Consider the following 23,292-nt stretch of genomic DNA (forward strand, 5'->3'; position numbering starts at 1 on the left):
AAAACCACCAGCAGCTCCGCAGGAGACAAGGCTTCTTACTCCAGTCCACAGTTACTGTCTTGGAAGCCCCCGGGGAGTCCGTACAGGTCATCATTTACTGGATGGCAGTGAGTTTGTTTGTTTGTTTGTTTGTTTGGTGTATTTAGAAAATGAAGCAGCCCGAGGTTGAGAACAGAAAAGAAAGTGAAAGTGAGTGCAGGAGTAGCAACGTTTGCAGGAAATTGTTTCATAGGATCAAGGAAGCAGACAAACCAAAACCCTAGAGTCCATTTGGATTCGTGGTGATCCTGTGTGTGCACAGTACTAAATTCCATAGGGTTTCCGAGGGGCAAGAGCTACCAACCTTTCCGTTAGTCGGAGTGTGCTTCACATGGAAGACTCCCAGAATAGAGGGAGCTGAGGAAATTACCCTGGGCCTTGATTGCTGCACCCCTAGGCCTTACAAGGGAGGGACGTGAGCTGAATGTTACAGGGGCTTGAGACCTTGGAGTCCTTGGGGACCAATAGGATCTGAAGGTTTAAGACCTAGGGCATTGAGGAGCTGGATGGGGAATCAATACAGGATACACACACACACACACACACACTTCTAGCAGGTATTTTATCTCCAGGGGAAAGAAAAGGCACATTTCTAAGCATAATTTTGAACTTTTGTGGAGGGCAATTTTAGTTTTCAAAGAACAAGGAATTTAGTTATTTTAATAAAAGTAAAAGAAATTGACTCACTTCCTTAACTCATTCATAACTTAACAACTCTATTTTATTCTATAAAAACTCCCAATTATGGCTTCTCCTATTAGACTTTTCAGGAATCTAATATTCTAGGGTGGCAAGGAATATACGAATTTCAGACAATAGTATTCAGGGCTTTGAACTGCTAAATCTGGTTCTATCCTTGCTAAGAATTTTCATTTCAACTGTAGACATACTGAATCAGAATCTACATTTTGAGCCAGAGCCCAGTTGAGGCTACGTAAACATACAGATTCTCTGGAGATCTCCGAGAACCACCCTGGGATTCTTGTTAAAATATAGATTCCGACTCAGTATATCAGGATTGGAAATGCAAATTCTCAGCAGGGGGTCAAAACAGCATAAACTCGCTCAAAGCCCTTAATGGACTCCCCTGCTGCTTGTGCCCACAATCGCCTAGGTTTTCATCTAACACTTATACCCTGGTGGTGCGGGTGTGACAGTTGCTATTTGTGGGTCTTTCTCCTCCCTGTTGCATAAGGAAGAGGTGGTGGGGAGCCATAAGCCCTGGGGGTGCTGCCAAGCAAGCATCGAATTGCTAGTCCCAAGGTCAGTGGTTCAAACCCACCACCTGCTCCAGGGGCAAAAGGATGAGGCTGTCTGCTCCTATGACGATGTATAGGCTCAGAAACACTTTGGGGGTTGTGATTAGTCACAATGAACCAAGGGTTTTCTTGTTGTTTTTCCAGTGGCTCTGTGGGTACCAAGTGATGAGCAGCATCTGTGGGAGACAGTGGGGGACTCCCTTAAAAGCCCATTGAATGAGTAAATGCAGTGCAGGTACAAGAAATGCAGGTGAACGTCTTTCTGCCTCACAGCGGTGAGTTGCAACTTGAGAATAAATTTTAGAAAACTGCACTCTGCCTCACCTTGTGCTCTTCCCTCCCTACAGAGTGCTGCTGAACCAACCTGGAACATAGCAGGTTTGCCCATGTGCCCTGAGCTAGTAACGGTCTATTCCAACCCAGCATTTAAGAACACTGATTATTTTTACTATGTAGCCTCCAGGGGGAAAAGCAGACTTTGTAAAACAACTTTTGTATCTTGCTGAGCATTTGGAATTTTGTTGCCGAAAGTATTAAACTCACTCCAGTGCGATTTTAAAACTGTTCCACGAGAAAGAGCTCTTGGACTTGCCCTTTTTTTTTTTTTGCAGTGTGTCATAATATAAACCAAACGGCAGCCATCAAACGCATCCATGCACATCTGTTCTAATCTGTGGTCTCATTTTTTTTCTTGGGGGGGTAGTATTGCAGGTCTTCATACAATTAAACTTTATAAAGTTTTTCAGAGACCAAATGATCAAAATTAGTACGAACCCATGACTGTCATTGAAACTGCATTTTCTTTCCGTGCCAATAGAAAATCGTGAACGGAATAGAAATAATTGACTAAAATTTTGAAGATATGGCTTTATTATCCCCCCCCCCAGGTTACTGTCCAATAATCATTCCCTAGGCTCTGAAGACAATAAAAAAATTAAATGTAGAGGTGGTTTATTTTTAAAGTAGGGTTAAATTTTTTAAAACTACCTAAAAGAAGGATGCTTACCATTTATATGGATGGGAAACTGGCCCATGCTTTAATGAGGCGCCTACCGAATAATATAACCCGACTTCATTAAGTGAGTGGGGGGGGGCGGGGGGTACTGCAGGTACAAGTTCACCGAAAGTGAACGCTTGCCCCTAATGTGTTGCATTTTTGTTTTAAAGACGTCAAGCGCCGTGGTAACCCGACACGCGTTCAAACCCCACGCCGCGTCGGGACCGCCTTTCAGAGATGCCCACCGAGTGGCACGGGCATCGCCGGGCATCGCCTCCGCGGGGAAAGCGGCCCGGGCGGCGGCGATGACAGGTGGCCGCCCGGGGCCCGCCGCCCCCGGGGCTGCGGCCGCCCTGCAGCGCGGGGCTCCCTCCGGGCGCGGGGCCCGGGCCCGCCGGCGGCCGCCCGAAAGGCGCCGAGTTTGCCGGCGCCTCCGCCGCTCGGGAGCCCGCGACGGGGAGGGAGGGAGGGAGGGACGGCCGGGCGCGAGCGTGCGAAAGGGAGCGTGTGCGCGAGCGGCGCTCGGGGCCCAGCGGGCTCCGGGCGCCCGAGCGTCCGCACGCCGCCCACGGTCCCGGCGCGCGGAGGCCCCGTCCGCCTCCCGGGCGGCGGGGGGCGGGGGCCGCGCCGAGCGGGGAGCGAGGCCGGCGGGGGCCGGGGGTTGGCGGGACGCGCGCTCCGTGCCGGCGCCCGGCCTCGAGCCCGCGCTCCCCCCCCCCGCGTGCCCGCGCCGCTGCGCGATGCAGTGTGGGGAATGGCTGGGGTTGGCTGAAGAGCGCACAGTGGAGTTTTAATGTCCGCCATGTTGGCCATGGCGTATTGAGGAGAGCGAGCGAGCGAGGCGCGGGGCGGCACTGACTCCCACCCTCCCGGCTGCTGTTAGAGCCCGGACGGCGGGCTCTGCGCTCCGCCCCTCCAGTCCCCGGCAGCGGTAGGCGAGTGGGGACCGAACCCCCGGTTCTCCATGATCCCGCTGGCCGGGGCCGTTTCTCCAGAGCGGAGAGGTATCTGCTGCGCCTGAGATGAGTAAACTGTCGTTTCGGGCGCGGGCGCTAGACGCCTCGAAGCCGCTGCCGGTTTTCCGCTGTGAGGATCTGCCCGACCTGCACGAATACGCCTCGATAAACCGGGCCGTGCCGCAGATGCCCACCGGAATGGAGAAGGAAGAGGAGTCGGTACGTGTTAACTCCCCTGTCCGACCCACCGCCAGGCCCCGCTCCCGCTGCTGCCGGCGGCGGCGGCGACGGAGCAACAGAGCCACACAAAATGGCCGCCATCTTCTCTTCCCCGCCGACGCTCAGTCGCCGGCCGGGCCCTTAGCCCGCCTGCCCCGGCCCGGCCGCCGGCCGCCGCGGCCCGCCGGGGCCCCTGCGAAGGCCGCCCGCCGACCCCGGTCACTTGTACCCGGGTCCCGCGGAGTTCGGGGGCCCGAAAGGCACAAAGGGGTCACGTGACGGAGCTGCCGGCAGCCATTTTGCGATCTTTCGTTCTTGGGCTGGGCTTGCTGCATCCGGAGAGGGGAACGGGCTGGGAGGCGGTGGGGCGCGGCGCCGGGAGCCGAGGCGGGCCTGCCTGCAGGGCGCTCCGCGGGCCGCTGGGGGGCGCTCTCGGGCCGCCGCCGCCGCCCGGGCGCGCAGGTTCCGTGCTCGGCGGGGCGCCGGGCTTCCCGGCGGCCCCGGTGCGTGTCGGGCTCCGTGCGCGCAGCCCCCACGTGGAGTGTCCGGGCCGCACGGGCCCGGCGCTGCGGGTCCTTCCGGCGGGTGTCGCCCCCGCCTTGCAGCGAAATGTCCCGGGTGCTGCACATTCCGGCCGGGCGACTCACTCTCGTAGCAGATTGGACTGCGCCGGTCGGGCCCTCCCGGGACCTTTTTTTCCCTCTCTCTGTTTTGCATCCTCTCCTCTCCCCTCCAGCGCCGGCGAGCACTCTCGCCGACTTTTCCTGAGGTCGTTGAGAAAGTAGGTTGCAGATTGGTTGGAGTGGAGGGTGGGGAGATGTGGCTCTCCGAAAGCCTGAACTTTGCCAGTTCTTTATTTTCTCCGTGAGAATTCATTTCGGTTTGCCTTCCTTCTCGGCCTTGGGGGAGCAAAGGCCGGCTTTAGAGTCAACGTTGGTAGATCCACATTTCCCAAAGGGTTCGCATAACGGAACTGAATACGGTTTACCCCCATGCTTTCAGTGACTTCTTTACGTTGCGCTGTCCAATTTGGGTGGGTTGCGTATTGAAATGACAAGTGTACCGATTCCACGTGGGGGAGTTGGGTTCCGATGGGAGGATAATAGAATCTCCGACCATTCGGGTCCCCCCACCCCTCGGCCCCCCTCCCATCCTTGAGAATATAACTTTGATGACTTCTAATGCTCAGGAATTGGTTTTCAGGTACAGCCATTTAAACCCAGGGTGCAAGTGTATTGACAGTTCAAGGAAGTCATGGAGTCGCGTGGATTTGGGTGCTACAATGTGGTGGTGGGAAATTGTGCTGTAATACTTCGATTCGATTTGGTCCTGTAAGAATTTGAAATGTCATCATCATGCTCTGTACTCTGAAAATAAAGCTGTTGAAACTGTTTGGGCTGCCTAACCTTTTAAAGTAAAATAGTTGTGACAGTTGAATGATCACTTTTAAGAGTAGTGTCTTAAATATCTAGAAGAGCCGCTGAGCGCTGAGTGTGTGTAGTCGTTGAGATTGTCCTGTGTGGTACCACCTTTCAGCACCTTATCTGTGAGACAGTACCTCGTTTTCTTCTGGTTTGTATCAACGTTAGGGTTGAATGGTGCCATTTATTGATTTTTAAATAAGTGATTTTGATTTTTTAAAACAATTAAAGTACTTGTGACTGCAGAATCTTGTCTTTTGGTTTTATTTTTGTTTCTGTTTATAAGTTTTGCAGATAATACTTTCAAGTTGAGGTGTTGGTACACTGCCTTGGAAATTAACTTGAAGTTCTTGTTTTCAATTCCAGGGGAGAGAGCAAGTTAGCACTCCGGTACAATGTAGACCCTTAGTTTAGCCCTGTTTCTGTGAAGTCTCTGGACGAGAAAGCAAGCATTGTAAACCCTTAGTTTTAGCCCTGTTTCTGTGAAGTCTCTGGACACCGCAAGAGCTGCAGCCTAAAGTCAGCCAAGCTTAGCTGAAGCATCTGTACTCGTAAATTTTGTGCAGGTAATTTTTGCTCACTGAAATAATTTCAGCAGAGGTATCACTAGTTTGTAGCACATGGAGGGGTCCCTATTTTGGAGGCATCTAAGCCATTTTCCCCATTATCCAACCCACTACCCTATTCATCTTTTTGTCATTGGTTTCCCTTTACAGCTCCGATTTATGAGCAAGCAGTGAACTTAATAAGAATGTGAAAATACCGAGTAAACCGGCTGCTCTCTAATTCTGTGGTCCGTGCTGGTGGTAGTTAGCCGTGTAAATGATACATGAAAAATACCGTGTTCGTCCCTATTGAAAATACACACTAAACCTACTAACATTGAGACTTTAAGCAACTCTATAAGGACAGTAGAACTGACCTTTGGGTTTCTGAGGCTTTAAATGTTCACGGAAGCATCTTTCTCCTGAGGAGCAGCTGGTGGATCGGAACTGCTGACCTTGTGGTTAGGAGCTCGGTGCATAGCCCACAGTGCCACCAGGGCTCCTTAAGCTTAAATAAAATCATTGAATTCCAAGTTAACCTTAGGAAATAAAAAAGGTTTGGGTAATTTGCTGGAAGATTTTGTGTATATAAGAAGAGGGGCTAAGATATAAACATGCTTTTGGACTGACACATTAGTTAAAACGTGTTTTTTGATGTTTGTTTTTATGTTCCAGTGACCCAGATAAAACATGGATTTAATATCTAACTTAGAAAAAGTATATAATCGTGTTGGTTATGAAAAATGGGCAGATTTAGATTAGGACCATTTCTTATCTACCACCAGATTAAGAAAGCATTTCCCGATCAAAATGTATCTTCAAAATTGTTATAGGGCTGTATCTAATAATTATTACCATATTTTGTTTGTGTGGTAGATTTGACAAATGTAGGTGGTTACATTGAGAAGATAGCATTAGTGTTTCCAGATAGTTTATCTTAATAATATAAACAAACACACTAGTCTTAGTAGACATGCTTCTTTAATTTTTAAATGATTCTAAGTATAGTTCTATGCCCCACCTCAATGACTTAGATGATTAAAAAAAAGTTAACTCAGATTTAGAATTTAGTTGACAGGTTTTTTAAATGGTTTTTCTTTTTGGTGGGATTAAAAAAACACCTCTACATTGTAGATGTTAGGGATTAAAAATCTCAATTACAGATTGTAATACATTGTAACTTGCTAAATTAAAAAGTAACATGAAAGCTTTGCATTTGCTGAAATTAAAAAATTGTTTTCAAGCCCTAGGGAAGCAAGAGACTTTCAATTTATGATGTAAATAATGAGTTCTTTTTGAGATTTGAAAAAGGACAAAAGTTTACACAAATTATACCCAAATCAGGGTAGGAAAGGATAGGAGGGTACCAGATGTCACTTAAATTTATGGGCATAGCATCATATTTAGTTGAAAGAACAGCTTTAAAAGGGTATTAATACTGTTGAATATTTTTTATTCAGTTTTATATTGCTACGGTTGTTTATGGATGCTTTTTATATTCGGATAGGTGATTTAGCAAATTGGAGCTACCTGGCTCTGGCTCCCTTAGTAGCCCTGATGGGATAGCAGATTACGCGTTGGATTGCTAACCACAAGTCAGCAGTTTGGAACCACTAGCTGTTCATCGACAGAAAGCGAAAATTTTTACTCCTGTGAAGATTTAGTCTGGGAAACCCACAGGCAGTTCTGCTCTGTCCTGTACGGTTACCGCGTCGGACCTGATTGTAGGGCAGAGTTTTTGTTTTGGCCCCCTTCATAGTTATAATTTGTCACTGGAATGTCTAGAGCAGTGGTTCCACCTTCCTAATTCCACGACCCTTTAATGCAGTTCCTCCTGTTGTGACCACCCCCCAACCATAAAATTAACTTCATTGCTACTTCATAACTATAATTTTGCTACTGTTATGAATCAGGCAACCCCTGTGAAAGGGTCATTCGACCCCCAAAGGGGTCACGACCCCGTTGAGAACTGCTTGTCTATAGAGTACGTGATTCCATTTGTAAGGGTTGGAGGTTTAGCCTTTATTTCCCTGCTACCATTTGGGTAGGCTGTTTGAAAAGCGTAGTCCCCTAGAGAGTCAACTTTTGAGACCATCGGTCAAGCCATCGTCATCTACAACACATTGACTTAATAGGATATGTCACCAGACATCTTTCTCTTCTGTCACTTTACAGTGTTGTTGAGGCCAACATCAGGATCCTTTATAAGGTGCTCAGCTGTTGCTTGGTTTTGAATTAGTCAGCAATAATTAAGTTGGAAACATACATATCCTGATGTGAGAAGCAATAGTTACTACATTTTCAAAATTAATGACAGATTATTTTGCTACTTTATAAAATAAGACTGAATCATTTTTAAATAAGTTTAAAAGTTTGAATTCTCTTTTTGTTTTTAAGAATCCGAAAATGTCATCTTCTGTCCCCCCCCCTTTACTATTTTGCAAATTAAGACTTTTAGCCCTTTTGCTTGGAACAATAAATAACAATATGGATTTGTCCATTCTGTCCACTCTCGAAAGTGAAGAAGAATTTGTGAAATCTAAACTATAGTAGAAACAAAGCTACACTTTTACAAATAGTTTGACGTAGAAATGAATGGAGACCATTTGAGGATTTTGCATGGAATAGGAAATAATCTCAGAAAAATCAAAGATAATTTGGGAAATAATAATAAAATTGAATTTCAACTGCCCCCAGATTTTTTAATGTTTCTAAGCTGAGGTTCTGTGGGAGTATGTGGAAATGACCCTGGAAACTGGGGTGTTTCTGTGATACACAGAGAATTCGATGATGGTGTATGTTTTGGGGCATTCAGTTCAGATTTGTCATCAACTTCTCAAAGATAACAGGTGAGAAAGCTCAGGGTCTACTGTTGGAGATTTCAGAAGGAGTATTTTGCTCTCATCCTAGCCTGGTAAGAGGAAGCAGGATTCCCCGGTGGCTGCTGCCTGAAAAGATCACTGCAGGGTTGAACACAGCAGCTGCTCTGTAGGAGAAAGATGGCACAGACCACGTTTACACAGGCGACCACCTTGGAACCCCTCTGAGACAGTTTTACCCTGGCTTACAGGGACAGTATAAATTGGAATCCATTTGACTGTTTAAATAGGGTAATGGAAAAGCTAGAAACTGCAAAAGGAATCTTGAAAACTAGAGTGCCTAACTGCCTAAAGTGTTAGTGCTTACATTTATTTCACCGATAATTCATTTTATATTTGATATTCAGTTTGCTGTTTAAAACTTTGGATGAGTGCCATTTACTTAGGCCCCATTTTCTCATAAAATAAAGTCAGTGAAAAAAAATGGGTTTTAGAGCCCTACTGTGTAGGAAGCGGGTGCTGTGTGTTGAGCTGCAATGGGATCTGTGGTGAGCTTCCCTTTGGATTTCCCATTGCCATCAAGGTGATTCTGATTCACAGTGATCTTGCCATCCTAGTACAAGTAGTCCATTAGGTTTCTGAGGATACAAATCTTTTTTTTTTTTGCATTCAATTCAGATCTCTTTTTTATTTAGTACTAGGGAATAGAGTTTAGAAACAGGTGAATGGTTCATCCCCAACTCAGAAGTGCAGGAAATGGAGAGGAAAGCAGGGGAGGGTGCTGTTGACAGGTGTGGGAAGAGGAGATTTTGATCCTTTGAGACTTCAAATCATCGTGAAGCAGCAACCTCAGCCCATATCTCTGATTCCCTTTTCTCAAAGAACCTGGATCCTGATCACTCCAGCCAGTTAACACGAAGAGACTGACCACTTTTGGTTCCTCTACTCTCTCTTCCAGTCACTAGTCTTGACTCCCTGTGTTCCTTCTATTGCAAGTGAATCTCCTTTGATCCACCTTGCCTAAAAACATTCATACTACATTTTACCCTAGGATCAACACTTTGCATAACGAACCTGCCTAAATCCAAGTTTCTCTCTACTCATACCCAACCCTGCCTGCCTCTCTGCCTTAGTTCATTCAAGGTTACCTTAGATTTCAAATGGAGGATACAAATCTTATGGAAGCAAATAGCTTCATCTTTCTCTAGAGGACTGGCTGGTGAGTTTGAACCACTGATTTTGCAGCTAGTACCCCATTCTTTACCCAGCACCACCGTCATGTAGCTTAAGTTTTATAAATGAGGTAAGAGATCGTAGGCTATTCATGAATTTGTAAATGGGATTAAATATTAGACCAATCACATCTAATACTTTGTTAAAATGGACTGGATTTTAGTTTTTACATTCTGCTATATCATGATATAAAATAGTGGTGAAAGTGCAAACAGTTAAGCACTCCACTACTAGCCAAAATGTTGGCAGTTCAAAGCCATTCAGAGGCACCTCTGAAAATGGCCCTGAAGATGTCAAAAAGTCACAGCCTTGAAACTCTGTGGAGTAAATCTGTGCTGCGCAGGAGGTTGCCCTGAGCCAGAAATTATTACATGCCAATGAAGAGCAACCGTGATAAAAGTAACGTCTATGGAAGCCAGGCTTCTTGTTGTTAGGGGTCATCAAGTCAGTTCTGACCCATAGCGACCTTCTGCACAACAGAAGGAAACACTCCATGGTCCTGCACCGTCTTCACAATTGTTCCCACGGCTGAACCCATTGGCATAGGAACAAGCACGTGTTAAGTAATGGCAAGGAGCCTTAATAATGCTTAGAGTTAACAATTGGATTGCTGCCCACAAGGTTGGTGGTTCAAACCCACTAACGGCTCTCCAGGTGAAAGCTAAGGCTATCTACTTTCATAAGAATGTATACTTTATGATCCCCCAAACCCAGAACAGCACTTCTTTTTTGTCTTTTTTGGTCTGTGAGTCAGTCTCATCTCATTTGCCATGATTTTGAGATTGGGTTGTAGATGGTAAGTTCAGTTTATGTATATAAAGGTGTGAATTCTGACTACATTTTCTGGAAAACGGAGGGCATTTGTTATCAGAAGTTGGTTAACATAGTAAGTTCACCACAGAAGGTGGCATTTTAAAAGGAATAATGCTAACGTGGAGTGGTGCTGTGGGTTGTGACCCTGTGTCTTAGAAGAGAATTTCTAAGAAAGAACTGGAGTGTATCTTTGCTTTCTGGAATGAACCTTCCATAGGGCAGTGGTTCTCAACCTTCCTGATGCTGCGGCCCTTTCATACAGTTCATGTGGTGGAAACCCCCCAACCATCACATTATTTTCTTTGCTACTTCATCACTGTAATTTTGCTACTGTTATGAATTGAGCGACCCCTGTGAAAGGATCATTTGACCCCCAAAGGGACTTGCAACCCACAGGTTGAGAACCACCGCTATAGAGCGACTTAATATAGCTTTTCTCTTAAATCTCAAATTCTTGAAGTTGCTATATTTTCAGCATATTTATAAATTGTGGGGAATCTAAAATTACAATTTGAATTATGAGGAGGGAGTATACCCTGCCCCTGCGCCACCCCACCCCCGGCAAAAAAAACAACAACAAACAACAGTAGAAAGCTCCACTGGTAGTGTGCATTTTACCTGCTAACATACTAAGAAATCCACTCTGCATCGAGTCACTCTCTCTGAGTTAGGTCACCCAGTGGTGTCACCTAAGAAGGTTCAGTGAATTCTTACATAAAAGCAGCTTTGCTTGAACCTTGTTTTTTGCGGCTGTGATATTTTGTTTCCTACTTGGGAAAAATGCAGAAAGTGTTGTGATTTTGAACACAGTTTACAGGGACAGTGCTAGGGGAAAAATTCAAGTGTACAAGTGATTTTCCCCTTTCAAAAAGTGGGAAAAACCTCATTCTGGATGTCCATCAACTTCCCAAACGAATGAAAATGTGTACTCTTAGTTCGTTTTGAGTTCATTCCGCCAGGTCAGACCGTTCATCAAGCTTTCCATATTTAGAGACTCTGAAAAGATTGTGTAACAGTGTGCAACAAAAAAATGCCTGCATTGTGGCAGATGGTTTTGCTACCATGACAATGCACCTGCTCACGCCTCCATCTCATTGCGCCAGTTTGGCACACACAAAAAGCATGCCCCTCTTGCCCCACACACCTTACCTGACTTCTCACCTTTCTTCATGCGACTTCTTTTTGTTTCCACGGATAGAAAGTGACTGAAAGGACAGCGAGTTGACGACATAGGAGAGGTGAAGGAAAAAACACAGGAAGCTATCAGCAGTCCAAACAGATGAGTCTGAAAAGTGTTTCCAAGAATGGAATCACAGATTTGACAAATGTATTAAGTGTAATGGAGAATATTTTGAAGGTGATAAGGTTGTTTTGTGAATAAATTTAACCACACAGCTTTGGCAGCTGTGGGGAATTCTGGTTTTTTGGAGGGTGTACCCCCTCGTACAGAGTGAAGTTACTAGTAATTTTGTGTTATCACAATATTTTACGCATAGTGAAAAACCAGTTTTATACCTTTAAATATATTAAATGGATTCCATTCACCAGCCCCATTGTAGTGGGTGGATTAAACACAAAAGACAACTGTAGTTAGTAAATCTATACATATGAGGGTGCTTCCGAAAGTTCATGGAAAAATGGAATTCAAAGGTAATGGATGTTATTCAACCCTGGCTTTGCATTATAATGTGGGTTGCAGAATTTTGCAACAGCAAATTTTGGCTGAGTATCCTTACTATAACTACTGCAAGCTGAACAAAAAGACAGTGTGACTTTAGAGTGAACCAGGGGAAAATAACCCAGCATCTAAGATGTGCTGTAGATGATTTAGTGTGGTGCTAGTCTTTTTGTATATTGGCATGAATTATTCCGATCGTTTGGAATCACAAGTAGCAGTTGTGTTTTCTTGGGGAATAGACATGTTGACGTTATGGCCTTTAACCTGCCTGACCTGCCGTATTAGGTTGCTAAGAAGTGAATATAGCACTATCTGAAAAATGTTATGCAGATGTATTTATTTCCAAACATTACTCGAAAATTCAAAATGCTCTTCCTTATTTGTTGGTGCTCACGTGTGCTTACATTCATACAATTACTGTGTTTTGGATGTTTTCTTAAATAGAAATGAAAGTAGTTGTGGGAAATGGTCTTTAAAATTAGTAACTATTATTTGGGGAAGGCATCAAATAGGAGTTATACCAAAATAAACCCACTGCCATTCATTTGATTCTGACTCAATAGCCATGCTATAGAATGTAACTTTTTCTAGGAACAGAAAACCTCATTTTGCTCCTAAGGAGCATCTGGTGAGTTTGAGCCTCAACTTTGCTTTTGGAGTCCCCTCTGCTTGACATTGTCACCAGGAGATTTCTAAATCCTCATCCAGCCTCCTTGGCTTTGTGGATATGTGTGCACCCCTCCAGCTTTTCTGAGTAATAAAATAAAGTGGTTACTAGGTTTCGTTGCGTACATTCTGGCTCAGAGTGGCCCCATGTGACACAATAGAGCTACCTCATACAGTTTTTTAGGTAGTAAGCCTTAAGGCAGCAAATCCCAGGCTTTTCTCCCATGGAGCCAGTGGGTAAGTTCAAACCACCAATATTGGTTGGCAGCCATGGGCTTAACCACTGTCCATCAGCGCCCCTTAAAATGAAATGGCAGGCCTACGGGTTCCCCACTGTAATAAGTATATTGTTTTACCCGTATGTTTACATACTGGTTCCAGATGTCTTTTATAGATATGTAACAGCTACTAAACCATGAAATACTGAGTGATTTCATTTGTGTATCACACAAATATAGTTTAGCAAACAGCAGTGGCTTCAGTGCATGGATAGATTATGGGTTCTAGTTTAGTCCAGCAAGACTCAAGATGAGCCACATTCTAAAGAACTTAAAAGGTATGAGATGAGTACAGTCGTCCTGGGTGAAATGAGTATCCTGGGATGCTTTTATTATTTAGAATTAGAGATTTGAGCCAAAATTGCATGCTGATGGTTATGAGCATGTATTTTCCCATAAGGCAATAGAGTTCGGACGTAGAACATAGTATTTTTAATCTAGTTGAGAATTTTGAGTAAATATAGATATATCAATTTTTATTAAATTTTGCAGTAGACATACATTTGTCTTTTTTCATAAGTCTTGGATTCTAGAATACAGGTTCTATGGGGGTGGGACTCTAGTCTGCTTTTTTTCTCTAATAGTCTTCAACACTTGTTACAGTTTTTGACACAAAGTAAGTATTCAGTGTGGTTAAATTGAATGGTTGAATTCTAATGGATGAAGCTAAGGCAAAGTTAAATGAACAAAAATAAACAACTTGACTTTTACTTGACAATGGAACTAAGTTAGACTTTCAAGTGGTAAGGAGGAGGTGAGCGTTTCTCTGATTAAATGGTCAAAGACCACCTCTCTGAGGAAAGGACCTGAAGTTGAATGGTGGGCATCAGCCAGCCCTGTCAAAACCTAGATGAAGAACAAACCAGGCAGAAGAACCCACAAAACAGGGGAGCTTGACTGAGCTAACAACAGAAAGGAGGTTAGTGTGGTAGGACAAGGTAAACACAGGTTGAGTTGTACGAAGTGAGAACTTGGGAGTTGTCTCCACCTAGGTCCTTGAAATGAAATTAAACCACTGGGGAATTTCAGGCAAGGGAGTTTAGGTTTTCTCAAGATTTTTCTGACTATCCTGTGGAGAATGAGTTGTAAGGAGAAAGAATGTAAGTTAACGGTGCCTTTAACTAGTGTGGGAGAGATGCAGAAAAATGCCTGGATTTGAGGTGTATTTTGAAGGGAGGACCCACTCACACTCGGTCAATTCTGACTCAGCTACCCTACACACAAGAGAACTCCGTAGTTTCCAAGGTTGTAATTCTTTTTCTTAATCATTTTATTGGGGGCTCGTACAGCTCTTATCACAATCCATACATGCATCCATTGTGTCAAACACATTTGAACATGTGTTGCCATCATCATTTTTAAAACATTTTCTTTCTACTTAAGCACTCGATATCAACTCTTTTCCCTCACCCTCCCTTCCTCCCTCATGAACCCTTGATAATTTTTTTTTCATGTCTTACACTGACCAATGTCTCCCTTCACCCACTTTTCTGTTGTCTGTCCCCCTGGCAGGGGGTTATATGTAGGTCATTGTGATCAGTTATCCCTGTCTCCCCCCACCTTCCCCTACCCCTCCTGGTATCTCTACTCTTATGTTGGTCTTGAGGGGTTTATCTGTCCTGGATTCCCTGTTTCCAGTTCTTATCTGTACCAGTGTACATGCTCCAGATTTGTAAGGTAGAATTGGGGTCATGATGGGGTGGGGAGGGGGGAGAGACATTAAAGAACTAGAAGAAAGTTGTGTGTTTCCTTGGTGCTATACTGTACCTTGGAGCTATACTGGCTCCTCTGTTTCTTGTGACCTTTCTGTAAGGGGATGTCCTATTGTCTACAGATGGACTTTGGGTCTCCACACCCCCCCTCATTCACATTGATATGATTTTTTTGTTCTGAGTCTTTGATGGCTGATAGCGGATCCAATCGACACTTCATGATCACACAGGCTAGTGTGCTTCTATGTGGGCTGTGTTGCTTCTTAGCCAGATAGCCGCTTATTTATCTTCAAGCCTTTAAGATCCCAGATGCTGTATCTTTTAATACCTGGGCACCATCAGCTTTCTTCACCACGTTTGCTTATGCACCCATTTTGTCTTCAGCTATTGCATTGAGAAGGTGAACATCACAGAATGCAGGATTATTAGGACAAAGTGTTCTTGTATTGAGGGGAGTGCTTGAGTAGAGGCCCAATGTCCATCTGCTACCTTAATACTTAACATATAAATATATGTACATAGATCTATCCCCCTATCATATTTAAATATATTTACATATGTACATGCCTGTATTTAGATCTCTATAAATGTCCTTCTCCTCCTAGTTCTTTTCTCTATTTCCTTTTACTTTCCTCTTTTGCCAGTATCATGTTCGACCTTCATTTGGCTTTCAGTAATTCGGCTTGACCCAAGGTTGTAACTCTTTATGAGAGTAGAAAACTTCATCTTTCTCCCCAGGAGTGGCTAGTTGTTTGGAATTGCTGTCCATGTGTTGAGCAGTCCACCTGGTAACTGACTATGCCTTCAGGGCTCAGATTTGAAGGTGGAGCCAATAGAATTTGTTGATGGATTTTAATCTACTGGATGGAGGGAAAGAATCAAGGACACATTCCAAGCTCGTTGCTATCAAGTGGATTCCAACTCATTGTGACCCTGTAGAATAAAGTAGAACTACCCTTGTGGATTTCTGAGAGTACAACTCTTTGATGGTAGACAGTCTCATCCTTCTCCCACAGATGGGCTGGTGATTGTGAATTGCTGACTTGGTGGTTAGCAGCCCACCTGCTATGCCACCAAGGTTCCCTAATCAAAGATAAGCCCCTGATTTGTTGCCTCAGCTAGTGGATAGGTAGTTGATTGGATCATTTGCTGAAGTAGCTGCTAAACATGAGGTCAGCAGTTTGAAATCACTAGCTGTCCTGAGGGAGCGAGGCTTCTAGTCCTGTGAAGAGTTTACAAGGAATTCACAGTGGCAGTTCAACTCTGCCTATAGGCCCACTGTGAGTTGGAATCAGCTCTGTGACAGTGAATTGGAAGTTTTGGAGTTGGAGGGAAAATGGGAAGGGCAAATTTTTTCAGCTCAAAATACATCTTATTCAGATGTAATGGACTATATTGTAAGAATGTATTGCTATATGTGTAAATTTTGAAAGTATTGCATGTCTTTCGTATATTGTGGGCATTTAAAGCTGTACACTGAGGCACTAGTAGAGCTATTAGAAAGGTTAGGAAGGAGAAACAAAAAAAAAAAAACACCTCACTGCCTTTGCGTCGGTTCTGACTTATGACAACCCTATTGGGAAGGGTAAAACTACCCCTGTGAAACCTTCCAGGAATCGAAAGTCTCAGCCCTCCCCCTGGGAGTGGCTGGTAGGGTTAGCAGCCTAATCAGCACCCCCCACTGCTTTACTGGGGCTTCTTAGGAAGGAGAGGTAGGAAGAAAATAAAAGAAGTGCCTTGAGGGAGAGAAATTGCTTAAAGTCCACAGAGAAAATATGTAAGGAGAAGTGACTAATTTGACAAGATGTTGATGACACATGCCATTGACCTCTTTCGGTATAGTACGGAGAAAGTCCGATTAAAGTACCTAGATAATGAAGATAATGAAAAAAGATAGACTGTATATACTTGTGTGTAAGCCGAGTTTTTTCAGCACATTTGTGGTAAAATTAGGTGCTTCGGGCTGATATTCGGGTCGGCTTGTTCTTGATTATGTATGGTAGCCAAGTTTTTGAACTATACAAACCCACTTACATGTGGATTAAAAATTTTTTATAATATTAATCATCTCTGGAAGCAGTTTCTCTTTCCAGTAAATTGTATTTTGTATATATTAAAGTAAAATGTGAACTTCCATGGCTCTCATACGTTTTTTGTCGTGTTTGATGTCACCATAACCTTGAATCAACACCGTGGGATCCATGTGAAATGCCACTTGTGATGCTGAAAAACCATGCAGAGGAGAATTGTGACATTGCTAGAAAAATTAAAATTACTTCATATTGGACTGTGGACCAAGATGTGCAACATCAGTTCAAGATAAATACATCGTGTCAGGACCAGTGTTTTAAGAAAGGAAATTAATGAAGTTTCTGCAGCCATGGCAGCAATGCCAACACTACATTTTGCAAGATTCATTTTTATTGCATATTGAAAGTACAGTTTTGATAAATGAAAATTGTACAGTATATGATACAACTATTTGTGTTATCCATCAACAGTAAGCTATTAGTAAAGTTTCTTAGGGAGTCAAGTTACGTCTAGAGTTTTGTCTGAGTGGGAACGGGTTAGAGAGTAGGGCAGGGCGATAACGCCTCTAGGCCCCCTGCCCCCCAAGCAGGGGTTCAACTGTACAGGCAAACCATTAGAGTAACTCTGCCTTGAAAGGAAGTAGAAAAAATAAGGCAGCCACTGGAGGTGCTTGTGGGGTCAACAAATTATTTTTTTATAAGAATTGGTTAGTTTGATCACCTACAGATGAGGGAAGTAAAGGAGCCCCAGTTCACTGCCTAGAAAGTACCATAGACTATCAAAAGAACAAACAAATCTATCTTGGAAGAAGTACAGCCAGAATGCTTAGAGGCAAGGATGGTGAGACTTCATCTCATGTACTTTATACATCTTATCCAGAGAGGCCAGTTCCTGAAGAAAAGTAGAGGCAGCGTAAAAGAGGAAGGCCCTTGATGAGATAGATTGACACCGTGGCAGAAACAATCGGTTCCAATAGGAGATTAGTTGTGAGGATGGCGCAGGGCTGGACCGTTTTCATTCTGTTGTTCATGGGGTCAATGTGTCAAACCGACTCCGCACTGAATAACAACACAAAATGTTAAAACCTGTACTTACTAGTCAGAATGATCTCATTTTAAAAAGGTGCAATTTTTAAATCTCATTTTTAAAAGAGAAAAACCTTAGGAGAATGTATGGGATTATGTGCATGAAAGGACAGAACTCTCAAACCAAATTGATTGCCTTTGAGTTGATTCTGACTCATAGCAACTCCTTGTCCTGAGGAGTGGCTGGTGGTTTCAAACTGCTATTGACCTTTGGTTAGTAGCCCATTTGTAATCACTGTTGAAATTATGAAGGATGAGATGGGTGGCAAGAGATTTTGTTGAGCTGGTGATGGGCAGATGGAGTAGTTTGATTCAATGATTCTATTTTCTCTATGAAGTATGAGATGAGGTCATCCCCTGAGAGTGAGGTGGGAAGGACTAGCCTTAAGAAACAAAGGTAAGGATGGGAAAGGTAACTTACTAGAGAAAATGTATTGAGATTGATGGACTTAGTGAGTGTTTGTGATCATTTAAAATGAGACCAGGAAATTCATTTAGATCTGTGGGTCATGACCCCTTTGGGAGTCAAATGACCCTTTCACAGGCGTCACCCGATTCATAACAGTAGCAAAATAACAGTTATGCAGTTGCATCGAAAATGTTATGGTTGGGGGTTTGCCACAACATGAGGAATTGTATTAAAGGGCCGTGACATTAGGAAGATTGAGAACCACTGCTTTAGATAGTTAGGTACAAGCACAAAAGCACAAAGGTTTATTAGGAGAATCTCTGGTAACTCAAAAATTAAATGCTTATCGGCTAACCAAAAGGTTTGCCATCTAAACAACCCACTCACCTACTGAGGGATACAGACCCTGGTGATTACAGCCAAGGAAACCCTACGGGACAGTTGTGTTCCATCACATGGGGCCTCAAGGAATTGGACTTAGGAGCACACAACAACACAGTCGTCTAGGGTTGAAGTGGCCCACAACAAATACAGAAGAGGAAGGGAGGAGTGAGGGAATGAAAGATGTTTGTGAGATACAATTAACGGTATCGTGTGTTTTAGAGGTGGCACAGTTACTAATGCAGGCAAGACACGGGCTTCAGCCAGAGGGAGGGTAACTGAAATACAACAGAGGACCATGGGATATGTTAGATGTTCTCTTTACTGATGCAGAGAGTTTTAGTGGTGGAAAGGAAAATGGTGAACGTTGTGACAGTTATGGGGAACTTTCAAGGGGTTGTGAATATGGAGGACAGCGGGGAAAAAAATGGTGATACGACTGGCATGAGGAAGCCAGGAGGATGAAGTGACCCCCCGTTTAAGTCTGTAGGACATAGTGAAGTAGACAGCTGCGTGTAATGGCTACAGATAGCACTGTGTGAGGAGGACACTGCTAGGCTTGAGTTACACTAAGATGAAGTATGGAAATTTATTGAAAATCTTTATTCTAGAGATTAGAATGTAAAAGATATGGTGTTGAGTAAAAGATTGGGTCAAATTAGGAAATAAAAGAGCAGGAATGAGGAAAGAGCCAGAAGTGGTGCCTATTAAGTCTTGAACTCTGTTGATAATAACTAAGAAAGATTGGATTTGACCAGCCAATCTCAGAACAACAAACAGTTCACAACAGCAGTGTATCTCTCTCTTTCTTGCTTTTTCTTTTAAATCATTTTATTGGGGACTCATACAGCTCCTCTCACAATACAAACATACATACATAGTGTCAAGCACATTTGTAAATATGTTGCCATCATTATTTTCAAAACATTTTCTTTCTACTTAAACCCTTGGTATCAGTTCTTCATTTTTTTTCTCCTGCCTCCATTCTCCCTCCCTCACGAACCCTTGATAATTTATAAATTATTATTTTTTCATGTCTTACACTGACCGATGTTTCCCTTCACCCACTTTTCTGTTGTCCATATCCCAGGGAGGGGGTTGTAAGTAGATCATCATTTTGATCAGTTCCCCCTTTTTCCCCCCTCTCTAGCCCTTTCTCTTTTTTTGAAAATTTAACTTGATTTATATTGGTATTTAATCATTTTTATATATTTTAAATACTTGTTTATGATTTTGTATGCATAACAATAATTCAAATAAAAACATACTCTGTGTGGTTGCACTGCCCATCTCATCGCGTCACATCAGTAAAAGTGACCCAGTGCTCTCCCCCTCCCCCACTTTATGCAGTTCATTTTTTAGCTGTATGTTTTCTTTTATTTATTTTAATTTTTAAAAATCATTCTCTAACCCTTTCACAAAGAATTTTGTACCCATTGACTTAATACCCAAAATGATTTTGGAATCTTGCTGCAGGAAATCACTGTATTCCTTTTCAATGTTAAATGTGGGAACAAAAAAGTATGAAGGAACAAGGTCAGGTCAGCAGTATAGAGTGGCTGGGGTAGTTTCCCCTGAAATTCTCGTAGGTTGGCCTTTGGCTACCCTCTAAGGATAAGCATGTGTACTGTCAGGAAGGAACAATTCCTCAGTGCAAATTTCCTGGCCTTTTTCTTACCCATGCAATTTTCCATTTTTTAAAAACTTCAATTCTTGGTCGTAAACCTCCATGATTGTCCTGAGTCCTTTGAGAAAAAATTCAAGATTATCCCTTGGGGCCCCACCCCCCCAATCCCACCCCCAGAAACAGCCACCATAGTCTTCCAAACTGTCCTCTCTACCTTACGTGTAACTGGCGCCATTAAAAAATACCCTGTGCAGCTACAGTTTTGATTAGACTTTTTTAAAAGACAATTTAAAGAGAATAAGAAATGGGCTCAAATATCGGAACTGTGAGGATGGCGCAGGCCTGGGCAGTGTTCCAGTCTGTTGTACATGGGCCACTGGGAGTCAGAACCTGCTCAATTGCACCTAGCAGCAAGACAAGTATATTCCTGATAGCAAACTTGCCTGCCGCTATCTACTGATTGCCTGCAGCTATCTACACATTTCGTTTGAAATAAATGGGTGCATATATAAATTAGAACCCTAGAGTAACAACATATCTTTACATCAATTTTACGTTCAAATTCTTTAATGAGGTGTACTCTTACACAATCTTCCAAGTCTCCATTTCCAGATTTTTTTTCTTTCCCTTCCTTAAACCTCATCTTTATTGTTACATAATGAATAATCCCCAAATTTAGTTACTTAGAACAGGAAACAATTATCTCTCAACAGTCTTCAAAGGGTAGGTAGCTTGTTGAAACTTGGTTGTATTCTAGCAGCTCTGGATCTTTCAGGAAGCTCTGGTAAAGCTCGTTTCTTGGGTTGCCATATACATGTTCTGGTCTAGCCAGATTTGTGAGATAGAATTGAGGTCATGGTAGTGGGAGGAGGGGAAGCATTACAGAACTGGAGGAAGGTTGTGTGTTTCATCTATACTATACTGCACCCTAACTGGCTCTTTTCTTCCTTGTGGCCCTTCTGGCAGGGGGTGTCCAATTGACTATTGACGGCTTTGGGTCTCTACTCTGCCCTTCCCATCATTTCCACTGAAAGGATTTTTGTTTGTTTTGTTCTGTGTCTTTGATGCCTGATACCTGATCCCAATAATACCTCATGATCATACAGGCTGGTGTGTTCTTCCATATGGGCATTGTTGCTTCTCAGCTAGATGGCAGCTTGTTTATCTTCAAGCCTTTAAGACCCCAGACACTTGTGATAGCTGGGCACCATCAGCTTTCTTCACCACATTTACTCATGCACCCATTTTGTCTCCAGCGATCGTGTCAGGGAAGGTGAACATCAGAGTGCCATGTTAAAAACAAATTGTTCTTCCATTGGAGTATTTGGTGGAGGCCCAATGTCCATCTGCTTCTGTGATACTTTATAAATATATATATGTACATAAATCTATCCCCATCATTGAATATAAATATATTTACATATACATGCCTGTATTTAGACCTCTATAAATGTTCTTTGCCTCCCATTTCTTTCCTCTGTTTCCTTTTACTTTCCTCTTGTCCCCCTATCATGTTTAGCCTCCATTCGGGTTTGTGTAATTCCTCTCAGCTACATTGCCCTTGATCAAGGCCCCACCCCAAGCATCCTATACTATCCTCACCATCAACTTTAGATCACTTATTCTTCTCTTGTCCCTGGATTTGTTGGTACCACCTCCTTTTCCCCTATCTCCCCTTCTCCCGTTGGTCCCATTGTTCTCTCCTTCGGATTGTTTATCCTGCCTATCTTGTTCAGATAGACATGCATAGACAATAATATAAACAAAGCAAAACAAAATATAACCAAAAACAAAAAATAAAAAACAGTTAATATAACAAAACAAAAAAATAAATAAAGGAAAACCAACAGCAAAACTGAAAAGCCCTCAAACAATTCCAGGTCTGTCTGTTGACTTTTATGAGTGTTTTCGCCTGGCCTCCAAGTCCACCTTTGGCATTCCTTGGGGACTTTGTTGCTTTGTTCCCCTTGCTGCCCCACTCTATACCCTTAGTGTTTCACCCTTGTGTGGTGGGGTCGGATCGGTCACATATCCCACACCGTGTCCCCAGTGCTCCCCCCCTCAGCGCTATGTGTCATTGTGCCCTGTGATCCTCTCGGCATTGGCTGCTCTGAGCCGGAATATTGTCCTCAGGACACGGTGGGCCGTATCATATACTATGGATCACTCAAACCAACCTGGTAAAATATAGTTGGTGATTACACAAGGGTTTGCGTATCAAAAGGCAAAGATCATTTGAGACTGGCTAACCAACATGGTTCTCCTTCTGGTCTGCAAAGATTCGTATCCTAACTACATGTAAAATGTACTCACCTCTCCAAAGACCGTAAAAGACTCTTTCTTCCCTTTTTAAGTATCAGTTCAATGTCCAGGATTTCATCTAATAACTAATAAGATTGGGGTTCTTTGAGATTTCTTGGATGTAGTTCCCTTAGTACAATTTTTCAAGCGTAATTACTCTTCATGACCTGTAAAACTAAAGAAAGAGACATGTTATGTTTGTCTGCACACCCAGCATATAATATTGTCGGGCATAAAGCAATGGCTATAAAACAAGTCTTACTTAAAAGAGGGTGGGGATAGTAAACATGGGAGTTGTGGTCCCATTCTGAGATCTAGGCCAGTGATGTTAGAAGTTCCCTGTTTAGTTTTGATTCCTGGGTACAATTCACCCAGAGCAACTCAACTTTGCAGTGTGGGCATTAGGTTCTTGAAAGCTGAACAGTTTACTTAGCTTGCTTCCTATCAGATTTGGGAGATCTGGAGGTTTTATTTTATAATGTCTCTGCCCTTTTCTTCCAACCTGTGTTTCTACATATATAATTCTTTTAAGAACTTTGTGTGTCTTTTGTGAATTTTATTGGCATCTGCTCCATTAGTCAAGTCACATCCACAGCCTCTTTGAGATAAGTCTTATACAACCCTTATGCTTAGACAACACACCCTTAAGACCCCCCCAAAACGCGATTTTGAGAGGATATGTGAAATTCAAAGATCTCCCTGGTAGGTTTTGTATTTGACATGGTACTCTTAGGCACCATCTTTGTTCTTTATGAAGTCTTTAAAGTAAGTCTCTTAACTTAGTATTTGGACCATATTTTTCTAGCATGCCCTATTTTTGATC

At 43.2% G+C, this 23,292-nt stretch overlaps 1 protein-coding gene across 4 annotated transcripts in view; it reads left to right on the forward strand.

Moving 5' to 3' along the window:
* The window catches only part of EPC1 (enhancer of polycomb 1), a 103,139-nt gene that overhangs the window by 25,071 nt on the left and 54,776 nt on the right, over positions 1–23,292 (forward strand). For 2 of the 4 annotated variants that reach the window (XM_075550321.1, XM_075550324.1), the window contains exon 1: positions 3,026–3,470. The exons of 1 other annotated variant lie outside the window; for it this stretch is intronic. In XM_075550321.1, the coding sequence (XP_075406436.1) occupies positions 3,318–3,470 (153 nt within the window). In that variant the 5' untranslated portion in view covers positions 3,026–3,317. Of the gene's footprint in view, positions 1–3,024; positions 3,471–23,292 lie in introns of those variants that run through there. One more of the 4 variants, XR_012784521.1, reaches the window with a different exon arrangement.

The sequence above is a fragment of the Tenrec ecaudatus genome, chromosome 5 (assembly GCF_050624435.1).
Source record: "Tenrec ecaudatus isolate mTenEca1 chromosome 5, mTenEca1.hap1, whole genome shotgun sequence".
Classification (NCBI taxonomy): domain Eukaryota; kingdom Metazoa; phylum Chordata; class Mammalia; order Afrosoricida; family Tenrecidae; genus Tenrec; species Tenrec ecaudatus.